A 14,451-nucleotide genomic window follows, 5' to 3' on the forward strand; every position below is an offset into this window, starting at 1 on the left:
GCTTATTGCCCTTTTTCCCCCTGTTTTTAAAAGAATTGGCACCAATTTGCTCAAGGTTCAAAAGTTATATACTTGTGAAAGGCATCTGAGAGCAGAGCAAGAAAAAGTGATGCCACTTCAGTTTTCAAAGGGTTAATACTACAGTTTACAATGCGTTGACACTGGTGAGCCAAATTTAAGAACTCATTTGAAAGCAGTGCGGGTCCTTTTCTTTTTCAGTGGTCACTTTTGTTAAATAAGTGGTGTGACTGACTGATTTAGCCCATAGACAGTAAAGATTAAGAGGATGACAAATCAGCATTTGCTTACACAGCGCATGGTGCTAATCTCCTTGTCTTCTTTCAGAAAGCCCCTCAGTAACCTGGGCTCGCACTCATTCTGGCAGACAGAGAGAGAGAAAGAGGGAGGCAAGTCTGTTGACCCCCTATTACATCAGAAACAACCAGAAAAAGGACAACAGCACTGGATCAATATCATCGAGAATTACTGGAGGAACTGTGATTACTTCAACTACCAGCGTTAGTGGAAAGAACTAAAAAATCTGTGTTTTGGAGGCATTGCCATGTGTCAGCACTACACATGAGAAATTCTTTGATTCAGCCAGGCAACTACACAAAAACAGTATATACAGAAGAGGAAGTATTTCTGAGAGAAAACTTCTATTTATTAACAGTTTATTAACTGAAATTCAGATATTAGAAAACATCTCACAATGGAGGACCACATGACCAAAATGAACACGTTTTCTTCTGATACGTCAAATGACTTCACAGATGGACGTCAAGCAGGTGAGCCAATAATTGTATAATTCAACTGCTACATCATACAAGATTGAACATAGAGGCAAACAAAATGACAACTAAATTAAAAGAACAAAACTTGAAAGTGTTTTTACGTACAGCAAATATGCTATTGCTATTATTAGTATGACCAGTTTTAAAAAGAATTTGACTAAAGAGTAGAAACAACAGACTAACAACAACAACAACAACAAAAATTATTTAATGAAAAACCTATCTGTACAATTAAGTTGTTCACTGATCCTTTGAAGAGTGTGAATTAATATTAAGTATTTTTTCTAAAAAAGAAATATTCTAAAGATATATGTTCAGTTCCAGGTAAAGCGCTTGACCAGGGTCTACTTTGCAAAGTGTGCTGTGATTCCAGCAGTGGGAAACACTACGGCATCTATGCCTGCAACGGCTGCAGTGGCTTCTTCAAGCGCAGCGTGAGACGAAGACTCATCTACAGGTCAGAAAAAATTGATCTAATAGGGAGGTCAAAATAAAATAAGTATAAAGTAATTTGCATTTAAACTTAGTTATTTTTTCTCGAATTCTTTAATTTTTTAATCAACATTACAGGTGCCAGGCTGGAACAGGCAGGTGCCCTGTTGACAAGGCTCACCGGAATCAGTGCCAAGCTTGTCGACTTAAGAAGTGTCTTCAAGCTGGCATGAACAAAGATGGTGAGAAAACTCTAAATAAATTGACTGCTAATATTTCTGTCATCGTGCGAATTATTGTTGAGTGTTTTCAGATGATGAATTATTATTTATTGACCCTTTGGCAGCTGTGCAGAATGAGCGACAGCCTCGAAGTACAGCACACGTCAGTCTAGACTCTATAAGTGTGGACACTAAAAAGGAGCACCTTGCCACCACAAGGGAGCTCACCTCCTCTGTGCCTTACTCGTCAGCCGTCTGCAGACCTCTGGTCACAGCCTCCGTCACCACCTCTACAGCCATTCAGCCCTGCAGCAACCCCAGTAACTACCACCGCTTTATGGTCAGCCTGCTGACTGCAGAGACCTGTGCAAAACTGGAGCCAGAGGATGGTGAGAAAAAAATCATGATGGATTTTATGACTGTTTTTTCTATTTATGTCGATGAGAAGTGGGGTTTGCCTTTAAGGATGCTAAAGTAACCCAAAGTAATTTGGAACTGTCTAAACAGCAATGATGCACTTAAACTCAACAACATTGTACGCCCAGTGGCCTTAAAGGTTGCATATTGTAAAAAGTCTTTATTAGTAGGTATAGGTTATATACAAATACTGTGAAAGAATCAAAATGCTCAAATTCACAGAGAAATGTACACTGTCCGTATTTAGAAACTGTGCCTTAACAAGCCGTCAAGACATCTATGAAACTGTGATGTCACAACTATATACAGTCATTCCCCAGCTGCGATGATGGTGCAGAAACTGAGAGTACAGATGCAGAAAACCCTTAAAATAAGGACCAATGAGAGCAGACTGCTTTTTTGGGAGAGTTAAGGTCTGAGAGATATAGACACTAAGACAAAGTGTTTTAGGAGCTGTTAACATGGCAACAGTTCTTCCATGAAATGTTTAACTTTTGTCATGGTTTGGCCTTTTATTCACATGACAACTGTGTTTTGGGGGCCTAAAAATTCGAACTCTGAAACTGGATTCCAGAGTGTAATCTTTTAGAAACGCATCCCCTTCTGTCGCCATGTGAACTCGCAATGTGCGGGTCATGTGGGAAGGGTGACATTACAGCTGCACTTTGTGCATGCACATGGTGTTCTTCTATGGTGTGTTATTACAAAGTTACACCACCAACTACTGGCCTGGCAGGCATACTACAGCGTTTTAGGTTGTTTTTTGCAGATCTGTGAACACGAGGATTGTTGACAATGTTATCATATAAACGTATATTTTTTTTAAACCCAAAGGAAAGACTTTTCTGTTTTTAGTAGGGCCGTGCTCGTCTAAACTTAGCCCTATAAAGATGGTGAATACAAGTATATTTAGGCAGACAGTATGAAGAAAATAATGTCTTTTTTGGACATTAAGGCATATTAACATATTCTTGAATCTCCATGTAAAAGTATGAACCTTTAAATGGGCACACTATGGTACATTTGTGTGACTCTCTTTTTTTAATGCACAGTGGAGGAGAATATCGATGTGACAACCAATGACTCAGAGAGAGATCGGACTCCCTCCGACTGTCGCATGTCCTCGTACACCTCCAGCTGTTCAGAAAGTGTATACGAGACATCAGCACGACTCCTCTTCATGTCCGTCAAGTGGGCGAAAAATTTGCCAGTTTTTGCTCACTTGCCATTTCGAGACCAAGTGAGACTGACTCCCACATGTTTTTTATATTTACCAAACTGACTCACACACACATTAATTGTGTGCGAGACTGAAACCTGGTTTTCTGTCCTCCACAGGTGATTCTCCTTGAGGAAGCTTGGAGTGAGATGTTCCTCTTGTGTGCCATCCAGTGGTCCCTGCCCATGGACAGCTGTCCTCTTCTGTCTCTGCCAGATCTTTCTCCCACACAGCAGGACAAGATCAGTGTCCCCACAGTTGACCTGCGCATCCTCGAGGAGGTCTTTAATCGCTTTAAGGCCCTGGCTGTTGACCCCACTGAGTTTGCCTGCCTGAAAGCAATTGTACTCTTCAAGCCAGGTGAGGGATTATTTCTTTGGCGAAGTGCATTTGTTATTGAGCATACATTGAAACTAGTGCCTACTGTTTGATTTGCAGAGACACGCAGCCTCAAAGACCCAGAGCAGGTGGAGAATCTGCAGGACCAGTCACAGGTGCTGCTGGGTCAGCACATCCGTTCACTGTACCCCAGCCAAAGTGCCAGGTAAGCCCGCTGTGACTCTTCAAACATGACAACATCTGGAGCATTTAAAGTCTGTCATGTAAAAGTTATCAGAAACATCTAGTCCGCTCTCTTTTGTTCTCGTCCATAAAGGTTTGGGAGGCTGTTACTCCTGCTTCCATCCCTCCACTTTGTGAGCTCGGAGAAAATTGAGCAGCTGTTCTTTCACAGGACCATTGGCAGCACACCCATGGAGAAGTTGTTGTGTGACATGTTCAAAAACTGATGCAAAATAAAGCAAACAAAGAGGAATGCTGCTGAACACCTGCCAGGAAAACATCACAAACCAACTCTCAAGCAACATGTTTCCTGATTGTTTTGTTTTTCATGGTTTGGAGTTCTTTCAGATTCTACAAAATATACCCTTTTAACCCTCTTACTACAAGCCAAAAAATCTGTTGAAAAAGACCTATCTTTAAGTTTATGGCAATAAGTATACAGTTTTTTTGCAGTTACTATTTAATGATTTTCTATGGGGGGGAAAAGGAAAAATGATTTTGTGTAGGTTCTAAATTTGAAGGACATTTTTTTATAACGTATAATAATGAATGTGTTTTGAATGTCAGTATCCAAATAAAAATGTAAATTTTGTATTTGACAAGTTTGTTCATCTTTGCTTATATTTTTTCCATTCTTTATCTGATTTTATAGAAACAGAGAACAAATGAGAAATTTTACAAAAAGATGCAAACATCAGCTAATGTACAGAACATAAATACGTACAGGAATTTCGTATTTGACAAGTTTTTTCTATATTTGCTCAATTTTTTTTCATTCTTTATCTGGTTTTATAGAAACAGAGGAGAATGCACAAGATGTATTACAAAAAAGATGCTAACAACAGCTCATGTACAGAACACCTGATAATTCTACTGATGTAACGCAGAGCCTTACCATTGCATTATTATAGCTATTGGCCAATTTTTCCTTATTACAAGTATTTTGGTAGCCTAATTGCATAGGCCTACATATCAGCCAATATGTAGCAAGAAAGTGCAGTGCACAAAAAATTATATTATGTTTGTGATAAGTAGCAACCAGAGAGATTTAACAACATTATTTTTATACTGTTAACAGCTTCACTATGTTCATCCTCACAGTTTTGAGGATCCTTCCATCCTGTTTGTCAAAAAAGGAGAAGTAACAAGTAGTCTTTTTTTTCATTCTCTCAAATATTGATATTGACCCTAAAGCATCCAACACTGGTCAGGATCAAGCAGCATTTAGTTTTTATGCAGCACATATCTGATAAAAACTCTCAGAAAACTGCAGATCTAATGCAACTCTCAGTTCTTTTAAATCAAAGCTGGAGACTTTTGCCACTGTCTTCTAATAAATTAAATATTTATTCATTTCTTACACTGCATTGTAACTTTTTTTGCATTTTATATCTGCGTCAGTGATTTCTTTTAGCTTGTTTTTATTCTTTCCTCTCTAGCTCTTTCATTAAGTTTTTTGATTTCATTTAAATGTTCTTTTATGATGTATTTTTCTTGTTTCTTTTTATGTTTTATGAAGAGCACTTTGAAATGCCTTTTTGCTGAAATGTGCTGTAGAAATAAACTTGCCTTGCCTCACTGGATAATATTCGTTATGGCTACAAAGTGGAGGCCAGGGATAACTTTTCCACCATCCTTGGGAACTTTCAGCAGTGTTAGATAAAACACAAAAAAGGCCTACATTTGACTGTGAAAGGCTGTAGGCTAAAGCATCATCTGACTGCAAAAGTATCTGACCACGACAGATTAATCTATGAAGTTGAGGCTATGCCCATACGAGGCAATGAAAACTGCAGTTGTGCTACAGTAACGTTAGATGGCGGAATTGAGCGCTTTAATTGAATAACCTTTCATTAAACACCAGAAGAAGAGCTGGAGCAAAACACGGAACAACTTTAGGCTAGCTAGGTTAGCATGATGAGCTAAAGCGTCCTGCGTTTTACTAAAAAAGACTGCTTTGTTTACTTCAACCGTGCGGCGAAGACTGATAATTAACATGACGTTGATTTAAAGAAGACCTAACAATACCAAGTAATGTTTAGCAGGTCGTATGAGCTGCTGCCTCAGAGGGACCTCTCCAGTCCGAGGACTCCTGGCTTGTTTGTGGACTCAGACAGGTTCACACCGCGCGGATACCACCAAGGCTTCTCATCTGACAACATCCCCAATGTGTCTGAAAACCACCTCACCGGTGAGAGAGGGACAGCGGACTAACGTCAAACAAACCAGCCTCATATAACCTACTAAACATAATCAGAGCATCTCCCTTTGATTTTCCTTTATTTCGCAGTCTAAATATGAGTGATCCGCCATTTATGATCAATACTTTGCTGTTATTGCTGCCTTGTCCATCATGTTTTTTAATCGTAGTTAACTAACTTATCCTGAAACCTGAGCACATTTACTTGATTTCTTTAAAAAGACAAAAAACTAAAAAAAAAAATAAATAAATAAATAAAAAAACATGGGAAGAAGGCATTGAGAAATGACCCAAAATTAGCAAGAAATTAGAAAAGAAAATTACCTGAAAATTCGTTTAAAAGAAAAGAGAGGGAGAGAGATAAGTAACAATAAAAGAAAGAATATATATGTGTGTGTGTGTGTGTGTGTGTATAAAATAATTAAATGTATGTATGTTTAATTACGTATAATTCTGTGTGTATATATATATATATATATATATATATATATATATATTTCTTACCAATTTGCCTGTTCCTTTTTGTCCTATGTTTTTTAAGACCCAAACAGACCCATTTGCTTAGGGTTCAAAGGTTTAAATACTTACCAAAGGCATTTGAAAGTAGCACAAGAAAGGCGTTTTCGCCCCAGGTTTGAAAGGATTAACTTCATTTTGTCTTGTAGCCACCTGACACACAAAACACCCTTACAAACACACACACACACACACACACACACACACACACACACACACTTTGACATAAAACATTCACTAAATATATGTATGATGAAGGCTTATGTCAAAGCCCATCATATGCATTTATTTACATGCATTTATGTTGTTAGTAAAGGTTAAAGACTAAAAACCAGCATGTTTAAATCACAGGGTATGACATTTATTCCCTAGGATGAGCCTAGCTCCAAATATACTGCATCCTACACTTCCCACAATACAGTTCACTTGCATGTTTCCCCTGTAAAACAACATCTTTCACCCTCCATATCCCCAGTTTGTAGTAAGGTTTTCAAAAAAAAAAAAAAGCCTGAGACAACATCACACAGCTGTCTATACAGGATGGTTTAACTGAGAATAACTGGAAGTCTAAGATACCTTATTATTTATTTTCTTTCAGATACCTCCCAAGGATGGCTTTCCTGGATTTGCAACCTGATTGTGATCTCCCTCATCTACATCTGCACATTTCTAACATTTCCAATAACAGGATGGTTTGTACTGAAAGTAAGCTAACATTGCCTTTCATCGGTTACTCCCGCAGCATGTCCACTCACTTTTTGAGAAAAAAAACAACCAACTATGACTCACTTTTTTCCCAGACGGTGCCTAACTACCAGAGGATAGTAGTGTTTCGTCTGGGTCGAGTTTGTCCTCCAAAGGGCCCCGGTATTGTTCTGGTGCTGCCGCTCATTGATCAGTGGCAGAGGGTCGACCTGCGCACCCGTGCCTTCAACATCCCACCCTGTCAGGTAAACCACTGTACTGAATTCAGCTGTGGTAGACAACTTGTTCAAGTACATGCTGAGACAATAAAGAAATGCAGAAAAAGCTGCGGTCAGAAGAGTTTATCTTCTCACTTTTTTTATTTTTTTTATTTTATTTTTTTTACATGAAGTCACTTCACTAAACAGACTAAAAGATCACAATTAAAAAAACTTTCTTAAAAATAGTCATTCATATAAGCTTCAGATAGGCTAAATATTTGAATATATTTCTGCTCAGAAGGAGGACTTTAGAGTTTGTTCCCCATCACGTCTATTTAAAGCACAAAGGGAAAGAATCTCGGTACAAACGTGGAATAATTGCCACAAGCAAATGTTTTGATTTACTTTGTCCTACAGGTGGCAGTATTGGTACACTGTTGACCGGTGTGATGTGAGAAATAGAACTTGAACTCATACCATGAGAACTCTATGTAGTACAGTTTTACCTAAAGATATAACCTCATTCTACATGCAGTTTACTTGAAAATGTTTTAATGCCAACAAACTTTTTTATGTACTGAATGTTTTTAGTCTTGTGTCATTGGCCCCGTAAACCTAAGATTTAAATGCCAGTGTATGTCTGATAACAAATTTTTAATTTTTTGAGCATTAGTATTTATCATAGTTATTAGTTTGTTTTTGTTTCTTTTTAAATTAAGTTCCAATGCCTGTTCTTGCAGGATGCTTGTTTGGCTTGTGCTCATCTTCTCCATCTTTCCTTGATCTTTACTGATGTTTAAAATTGAAAACCTTGATCGCTGGTGAATAAATATTCACATCCTGATAGTAACATCGTCCAAAGCCAACAAAAAAAGCGTCAACAAAACTTGCAAAATAGACATATGAGCATAAATTTAGCACTGATACAGCTGGGCTGATAAGACGGCAGGTTTCTATTAACCCTCGAACTGCGCAAGTTGAAACTGTGAATATAAAATACACCTAATGGAAGCACTTAGATTAAAAAAACCTCCCATTTATCACATTTTGCAAAACTGCTATGGAAACACTTTTGGCTTTTATAGGGCTCATGATGCTATGGCTATGCGCTTAGGAGGAGCTGGCTCCCTCAGCAGGTGCTACAAAAGGTGTTACTGCAGTCTTACACAGTTGCTCACACAATACTAGCTTTCAGAATAAAGAGGAAATGTCTCTTGTCTTTTGTAGTCTTTCTTGTAGTCCATTTTTAGGTGTCTAGCTCTCAAATTGAATATAATTCTGCTCGTTTAGGTGACTACTTTGGATGGTGGTGTGCTGTCAGTGGGAGCAGACATCCAGTTCAGGATCTGGAACCCCGTCATGTCAGTATTATCAGTCCAGGACCTGAATGCCTCAACCAGGATGACGGCACAGAAGGCTTTGACCTACAGCCTGGCCAAGAAGACCGTCAGGGAGATCCAGAGTGAGAGGGTCAAACTTGGAGAATATCTCGGGGTGAGACCACAGCACACTGCACCTGCTTTTTGTGTTGGCTGTTAGCAGTGTCGCACCAAACTTAACGTCCTCTTTGCTCTGCACAGATGGACATAAATCAGATGACTCAGCCCTGGGGGCTGGAGGTGGACAGGGTAGAGCTCACCCTCGGCTCGCTACTGAAAGCACCAGAGGAGGGCCCCTCTGGACCCCTCATCGTGCCTCCCACTGTGTCTGGACTTGAAGGCCTTGCGGGCCCCATTCAGCAGTTGGCCATGCACTTTCTGGGCCACGGTGGCGCTTCACAGCCTCAACAAAGTATGGTCCAACACACACACAACTGCTGTGGCACAACATGTACCCATAATGTGTTGTAATAAGTGTGTGTTTTTCTCCTCAGAGGACAGCATTACTTACGCAGATGAGCTCAGCAGTTCCTCTCAGACAATTGTGGCCACACCACGTTCTGTTGAGGAGCTGCTTGGTGGGGTGAAGCTCCTGCTCTCTGAGACTTTGGTCCACCAGGTCGGGGCCTGCTTCCAGTTTGACATAAGCTCAGAAGATGGACAACATCACAGTTACTATGTGGATTTGAGCCAAGGTGATGCTTCATATTTTGCAGCAACTGAATGATAAATCTGTCTATAAATACTCAAATATTTGTGGGGTAAACAGAAACAAAAGTCCAATTTGTTAAATATTAGATACCTCTGTCGCTCCGTGTGTGTTCTGTAGGCAGCGGTGCAGCTGGAGCGGGGTCCTTGTGCAGAGAGCCAGATGTGACATTGAGTATGACTGACAACGACCTTCTGGCCATGTTCCAAGGCGAGCTTCGTCCATTTGCTGCTTACACCGCTGGCAGACTCCGAATCCAGGGAGACATTAAGACCGCCATGAAGCTGGAAGAAGTCATAAAGTTGCTTAAGAAATAGCAGTAGAGTTTGTATACATTATATATTTATTAAATCTTTCATTTTCAATGTACAATAAGTGTTTCTTAAGTATGAATTAATTAAATTAGTTGAAAACTAAGTTTCTGTTCTGACCTTGTCTTTCTCCACAAACCAAAGCAACAGCTTGTTTAAAAAGACAACATTGTTTCTGAAGGTCTTTAGGCCTAATGCTAGTTGGCACTGTGTCACTTACATACAGATTGAAGGGTGCTATAAAACAATTGGTGAGTAACACAGCTCAACATGCACAGATCCTGCAGCGCGGTGTGTATTCTATTAGGCTATAAAGTTCATCTGGAGAGCCTTGATCCGCACAGCAAGGGGGGCCAACTATTTAGACCAACCTCCTTGTTTTGCACCAGATGTCCCCGGGAGAGCCAGAGGAGCTGCTGAAGGTAGAGCAGAGTGAGCATTTCTGTTGCCAGGATGGCCAGGTGGAGCGTGTGCCGCAGCATTGTGACGGCGCCTGTGTCCTGGATGGGCGAGCTAACAGCGTCAGTTGTGCGCTGCAGCAGCAGCAGTATGCCGGTGGTCAGACAGGCGTACTCAGAGAGCAGCAGCATCGTCAGGCCTTTCAGTGAGATTCCTGGATTGTGGAAGAATGGCGTGGCCAACTTGTATAATTTCTGGAAACTGGATGGCTTCAGAAACATTCACCGCATCATGTTGCAGAACTTCAACACTTTTGGACCCATTTACAGGTATGGAAGACTTTTGTTTGCATGGATCAAAAAAGATAAAATAACAGCATGACAATGACTGCCTGCTGCCTGGCTTAAGAAAAAGGACAATAAGTAGACAAAACAAATGACTGATGTCACCAGTTTATAATGAATGTAAATATCTGTTCATGAAAAAAACAAGTGTGACATACGAGGTCATCTTGTTCTGAAAACAAGCAGATGATATGTCATTCTCACCCCTCTCTCCCTGTCTGACTTTATGAATGTCAGAGAAAAAGTAGGTTATTATGAAAGCGTGAATATCATCAATCCTGAAGATGCTGCAATCCTCTTCAAAGCGGAGGGCCACTATCCTAAAAGGCTGAGAGTGGAAGCCTGGACATCATACAGAGACTACAGGAATCGCAAATATGGAGTGTTATTAAAGTATGTGTTATTGTTATTCCCCTTTTACCTGCATAAAATCTGTTTTTAACAATACTATGGAACACACTGGATGCAAATTTTTACTTTATTGCTATAATATAATTTCTTTTGGTTGCCTTGCAAGTTGAAGTTTACATCCTATCTCCCCACAGGGATGGAGAGGACTGGAGGTCAAACCGTGTGATTCTCAACAAGGAGGTGATCTCCCCGAAGGTGCAGGAAAACTTTGTGCCTTTGCTGGATGAAGTGGGCCAGGATTTTGTGACCAGAGTTAACAAGAAAATAAAGCGCAGCGGTCAGAATAAATGGACCACTGACCTCTCTCAAGAACTTTTCAAATACGCTCTAGAGTGTAAGACTGACTTTTATCTCTTGATATCCAAAGTACAATTTATGTAATTCACTGTGTAGGCCTTTTTTCTTTTCCTCCCATATTGCTTGTCCCATATTTGTTCTGTCTGACGCAGCGGTAAGCTCAGTGCTATACGGTGAGCGTCTGGGTTTGATGCTGGACTACATTGACCCCGAGGCTCAACATTTCATTGACTGCATCACCCTCATGTTCAAGACTACCTCGCCCATGCTGTACATACCTCCTGCTCTGCTGAGGCAGATTGGAGCCAAAGTGTGGCGGGACCATGTGGAGGCATGGGATGGGATTTTCAACCAAGGTAGGACCCAGAACAACCAGGATGAACATCTTAAATATTGTTTTGAAAATCATGCTTGCACTGTTTATGCTTCAGTTTCTCATTAAGCTGCTGTAAAACGTCAAATAAAAGCCTATTTCTAATTAAATGCCCCATTCCCTTTTACGAGCTGATTGTGGCCACACATTTCCACAAATAAAGGCCTGTCTCAGTTAGAAGCCCCTTTGCCATGCAATACAAACTTTTATCAATATGGACATGCTACACACAACGTGAGCTTTGAAAGATTTTCACAATTCAGTTACTTAATTTTACTGACACCAAGAAGACGGTATTACCTGCATCGTAAACAAGAGAGGTGCAAAAAAAGAGAGAGAGACATAAGTAGATGTAGAAGACTATTTTCAAACAAGCTAAGCAAAAATACTCATTATACATTGTTCATAATTAACACAGTTATATATTTTTAATTATTTTACAGAATTATTACAATTTTCAACATTTTTTTTCAGGTCATTTCATCTTTTGGTTGTTTGTTTTACTTTTTTGTTTGTTTTTTGTTTTGGTTAGTTTTTTGTTTTAATTTTTTGGGGGGCGAATTTTCAGGTAATTTTCTTGTACTTGGGTCATTTCTTCTTTTGTTGCTCATGAAGTTCTTTCCATCTTTCCATGTTTTAAGAGAAAATAAATAAATAAAGCCATTTTGCCCAGGTTTCAAAGGGTTAATAAGTAACTGGATTGCATTTTTCATCTTTGCAGTTTTGTGTGAAAAGAAATAAAAGCCCTCCATAGAGACACCTGTCCCAAACATGAGCCTGTTGAGGTCAATGATTTAAGTAAATAATAGCCGGGGTTGTTAATTGAAGATTTATGGTGTATTCTTTGGATGCATCAGCGGACCGCTGCATCCAGAACATCTACAGGCAGTTACGTCAGGAAACTGGCACACCAAAGAAATACCCAGGAGTCCTGGCTAGCCTGCTCATGCTGGACAAGCTGTCCATTGAAGACATCAAGGCCAGCATCACAGAGCTGATGGCTGGAGGAGTAGATACGGTAACACAAAAATGACACAAATTTTTTATTTTCTATAATCTACCTTCTTTTAGGTTCCCTGCTTAATTGAGTTTGTGTTTCAGACGTCTATAACGCTGCTGTGGACGTTGTATGAACTCGCTCGGCACCCCGGCCTCCAGGAGGAGCTGAGGGCGGAGGTGGCTGCAGCTCGGGCTGAGAGCCAGGGGGACATGATGGAGATGCTGAGGCGGATTCCACTGGTCAAAGGAGCTTTGAAGGAAACACTGAGGTGAAAAAAAAAATGTTGCCACATATGTAACACTGTTAATGATACTGAAAGTACATTAGATTTTTGGTAATAACCCTTTCCCACTAAGGCAAGGATTCCTGCAGATCCTTAAAATGTCTTAAAAGGCATTGACTTCATTGCTCTAAAAATAAGGCCTTAATTGGTGTTACCAAATGCCTCTCACATTTACGCACCAGAAAGCAATCTTTTATGTTACAATAAATATTTAGGCAAAAACCTCTCTTACCTCTAGTAATTGATATCGGTTCATGTTCGTTTTCCTAAAATTGTTATTAAATCTCATACCGAGCAGCATTAAAAAACGTCTTTTTAAGTCTTAAATCTCACTTGTGATAAACTGTAGGAACCCTGAGTAAGACATCGTTGTTCTGAAAATTACCCAGCCACCAGGGAACAGACCCACAACATTGGCTAATGTTACCTACAAGTGCAATAATGTTGTCAAGGAAACATAGTAATCTAATGTTCAAAGAATGTTATAAGGATGTTTATTTGTTCAAATAATGTTACTTTAAGGTTAAATAGTGACTAAGACGTAATGTTATAACAGCAAAATTCTGAGGATGTTTTGGTGATGTTGAGAGGTGACAGATTACAGAATGTCCAATATAATGTTCCCACTATGTTACATGATAACAAAGAAAGAACACTTTCAAAGCAACATTCAGAACATGTTATTGAGGACTTAGATTACAGACTTTTTTAATGAAAATGTAATGATATTTAATATGTTAACAAAAAATAATTAAAAAATTAAAATTTTTCAGTGTTTATAGAGAATGCTACCCTAACTTTAAAAAGAACATTCTAGGATCTTGCCATTAAAAACCTTACTAAAACATTGCATTGGCTGCATTGTACCTTTCTCAGAATATTTTTAGAAGCAAAACTTGCTAGCTGGGTACCCCTTTTCTTTTCCTAATTTTGCTGTCTACTAAGTTAGTTATGTGGACCTTAACGTAGACTTTTTACTCTGATCCCTCAGGTTACACCCAGTTGCAGTGAGTTTGCAAAGATACATAGCAGAGGATATCATTATCCAAAACTACCACATCCCAGCTGGGGTAAGAGGCAGTTAAAAATATAAATTATATATATATGTTATAGAATAATAGTTAGTTATAGAATAATGTTTTTATTTTGTTTTATTCCATTTTATTTTCTTTATATATTTATTTATCTTCTGTGTTTCTGTTTAGACCCTGGTCCAGCTGGGACTGTATGCAATGGGAAGAGACCCCAAAGTGTTTTTCCGTCCGGAGCAGTATCAACCGTCCCGCTGGCTGAGGACGGAGACGCACTACTTCCGGAGCCTGGGCTTCGGCTTCGGCCCCCGTCAGTGTTTAGGACGCAGAATAGCTGAGACAGAGATGCAAATCTTCCTCATCCATGTGAGATATACAGAGAATAACAAAGTGTTTCACTATATTCTGAGGCTCATTTCCACAGCATGTTAATTGTGTGCATTATCCTCCATCTCTGCAGATGCTTGAGAACTTCAGAGTGGAGAAACAGCGCCACGTGGACGTGCAGAGTACCTTTGAGCTCATTCTCCTACCAGAGAAGCCTATAATTTTGACTTTGAAGCCTCTACATGCTAGTCGATAACTTGGAGAGAAAAACTGTGGTACTGTGGGCTTCACAAAGCACCACAATATCAACTCTGAGTAAAAT

At 39.6% G+C, this 14,451-nt stretch overlaps 3 protein-coding genes across 4 annotated transcripts; all 3 read left to right on the forward strand.

Moving 5' to 3' along the window:
* The first annotated feature begins 369 nt into the window (after nt 1-369).
* On the forward strand, nt 370-4,688 carry nr2e3 (nuclear receptor subfamily 2, group E, member 3). 2 transcript variants are annotated; one of them, XM_088080557.1, is made up of 8 exons: nt 370-788; nt 1,113-1,251; nt 1,365-1,468; nt 1,699-1,836; nt 2,917-3,104; nt 3,203-3,443; nt 3,522-3,627; nt 3,739-4,688. In XM_088080557.1, the coding sequence occupies exons 1-8, from the start codon at nt 713-715 to the stop codon at nt 3,869-3,871; spliced, it is 1,125 nt and encodes a 374-aa protein (XP_087936683.1). In that variant the 5' UTR covers nt 370-712; the 3' UTR covers nt 3,872-4,688. The 2 variants fall into 2 exon arrangements, with proteins under 2 accessions (XP_087936683.1, XP_042352853.1); XM_042496919.2 differs by having other exon boundaries at nt 372-788; nt 1,573-1,836; nt 3,739-4,676.
* Nucleotides 4,689-5,497: 809 nt separating this feature from the next.
* stoml1 (stomatin (EPB72)-like 1) lies at nt 5,498-9,770 on the forward strand. Its single transcript, XM_042495807.2, has 7 exons — nt 5,498-5,835; nt 6,959-7,065; nt 7,161-7,310; nt 8,556-8,759; nt 8,846-9,056; nt 9,139-9,339; nt 9,474-9,770. Exons 1-7 carry the CDS (start codon nt 5,679-5,681, stop codon nt 9,668-9,670), a joined length of 1,227 nt encoding a protein of 408 aa, XP_042351741.2. The 5' UTR covers nt 5,498-5,678; the 3' UTR covers nt 9,671-9,770.
* Nucleotides 9,771-9,908: 138 nt separating this feature from the next.
* Nucleotides 9,909-14,401, forward strand: LOC121949937 (cholesterol side-chain cleavage enzyme, mitochondrial). The gene is made up of 9 exons (XM_042495806.2): nt 9,909-10,392; nt 10,645-10,800; nt 10,953-11,152; nt 11,268-11,471; nt 12,346-12,506; nt 12,590-12,756; nt 13,763-13,841; nt 13,977-14,168; nt 14,263-14,401. Exons 1-9 carry the CDS (start codon nt 10,118-10,120, stop codon nt 14,383-14,385), a joined length of 1,557 nt encoding a protein of 518 aa, XP_042351740.2. The 5' UTR covers nt 9,909-10,117; the 3' UTR covers nt 14,386-14,401.
* The last annotated feature ends 50 nt before the right edge of the window (nt 14,402-14,451 follow it).

Source organism: Plectropomus leopardus, chromosome 7 (genome assembly GCF_026936395.1).
Source record: "Plectropomus leopardus strain MGB_pleo_1.0 chromosome 7, ASM2693639v1, whole genome shotgun sequence".
NCBI classification, from domain to species: domain Eukaryota; kingdom Metazoa; phylum Chordata; class Actinopteri; order Perciformes; family Serranidae; genus Plectropomus; species Plectropomus leopardus.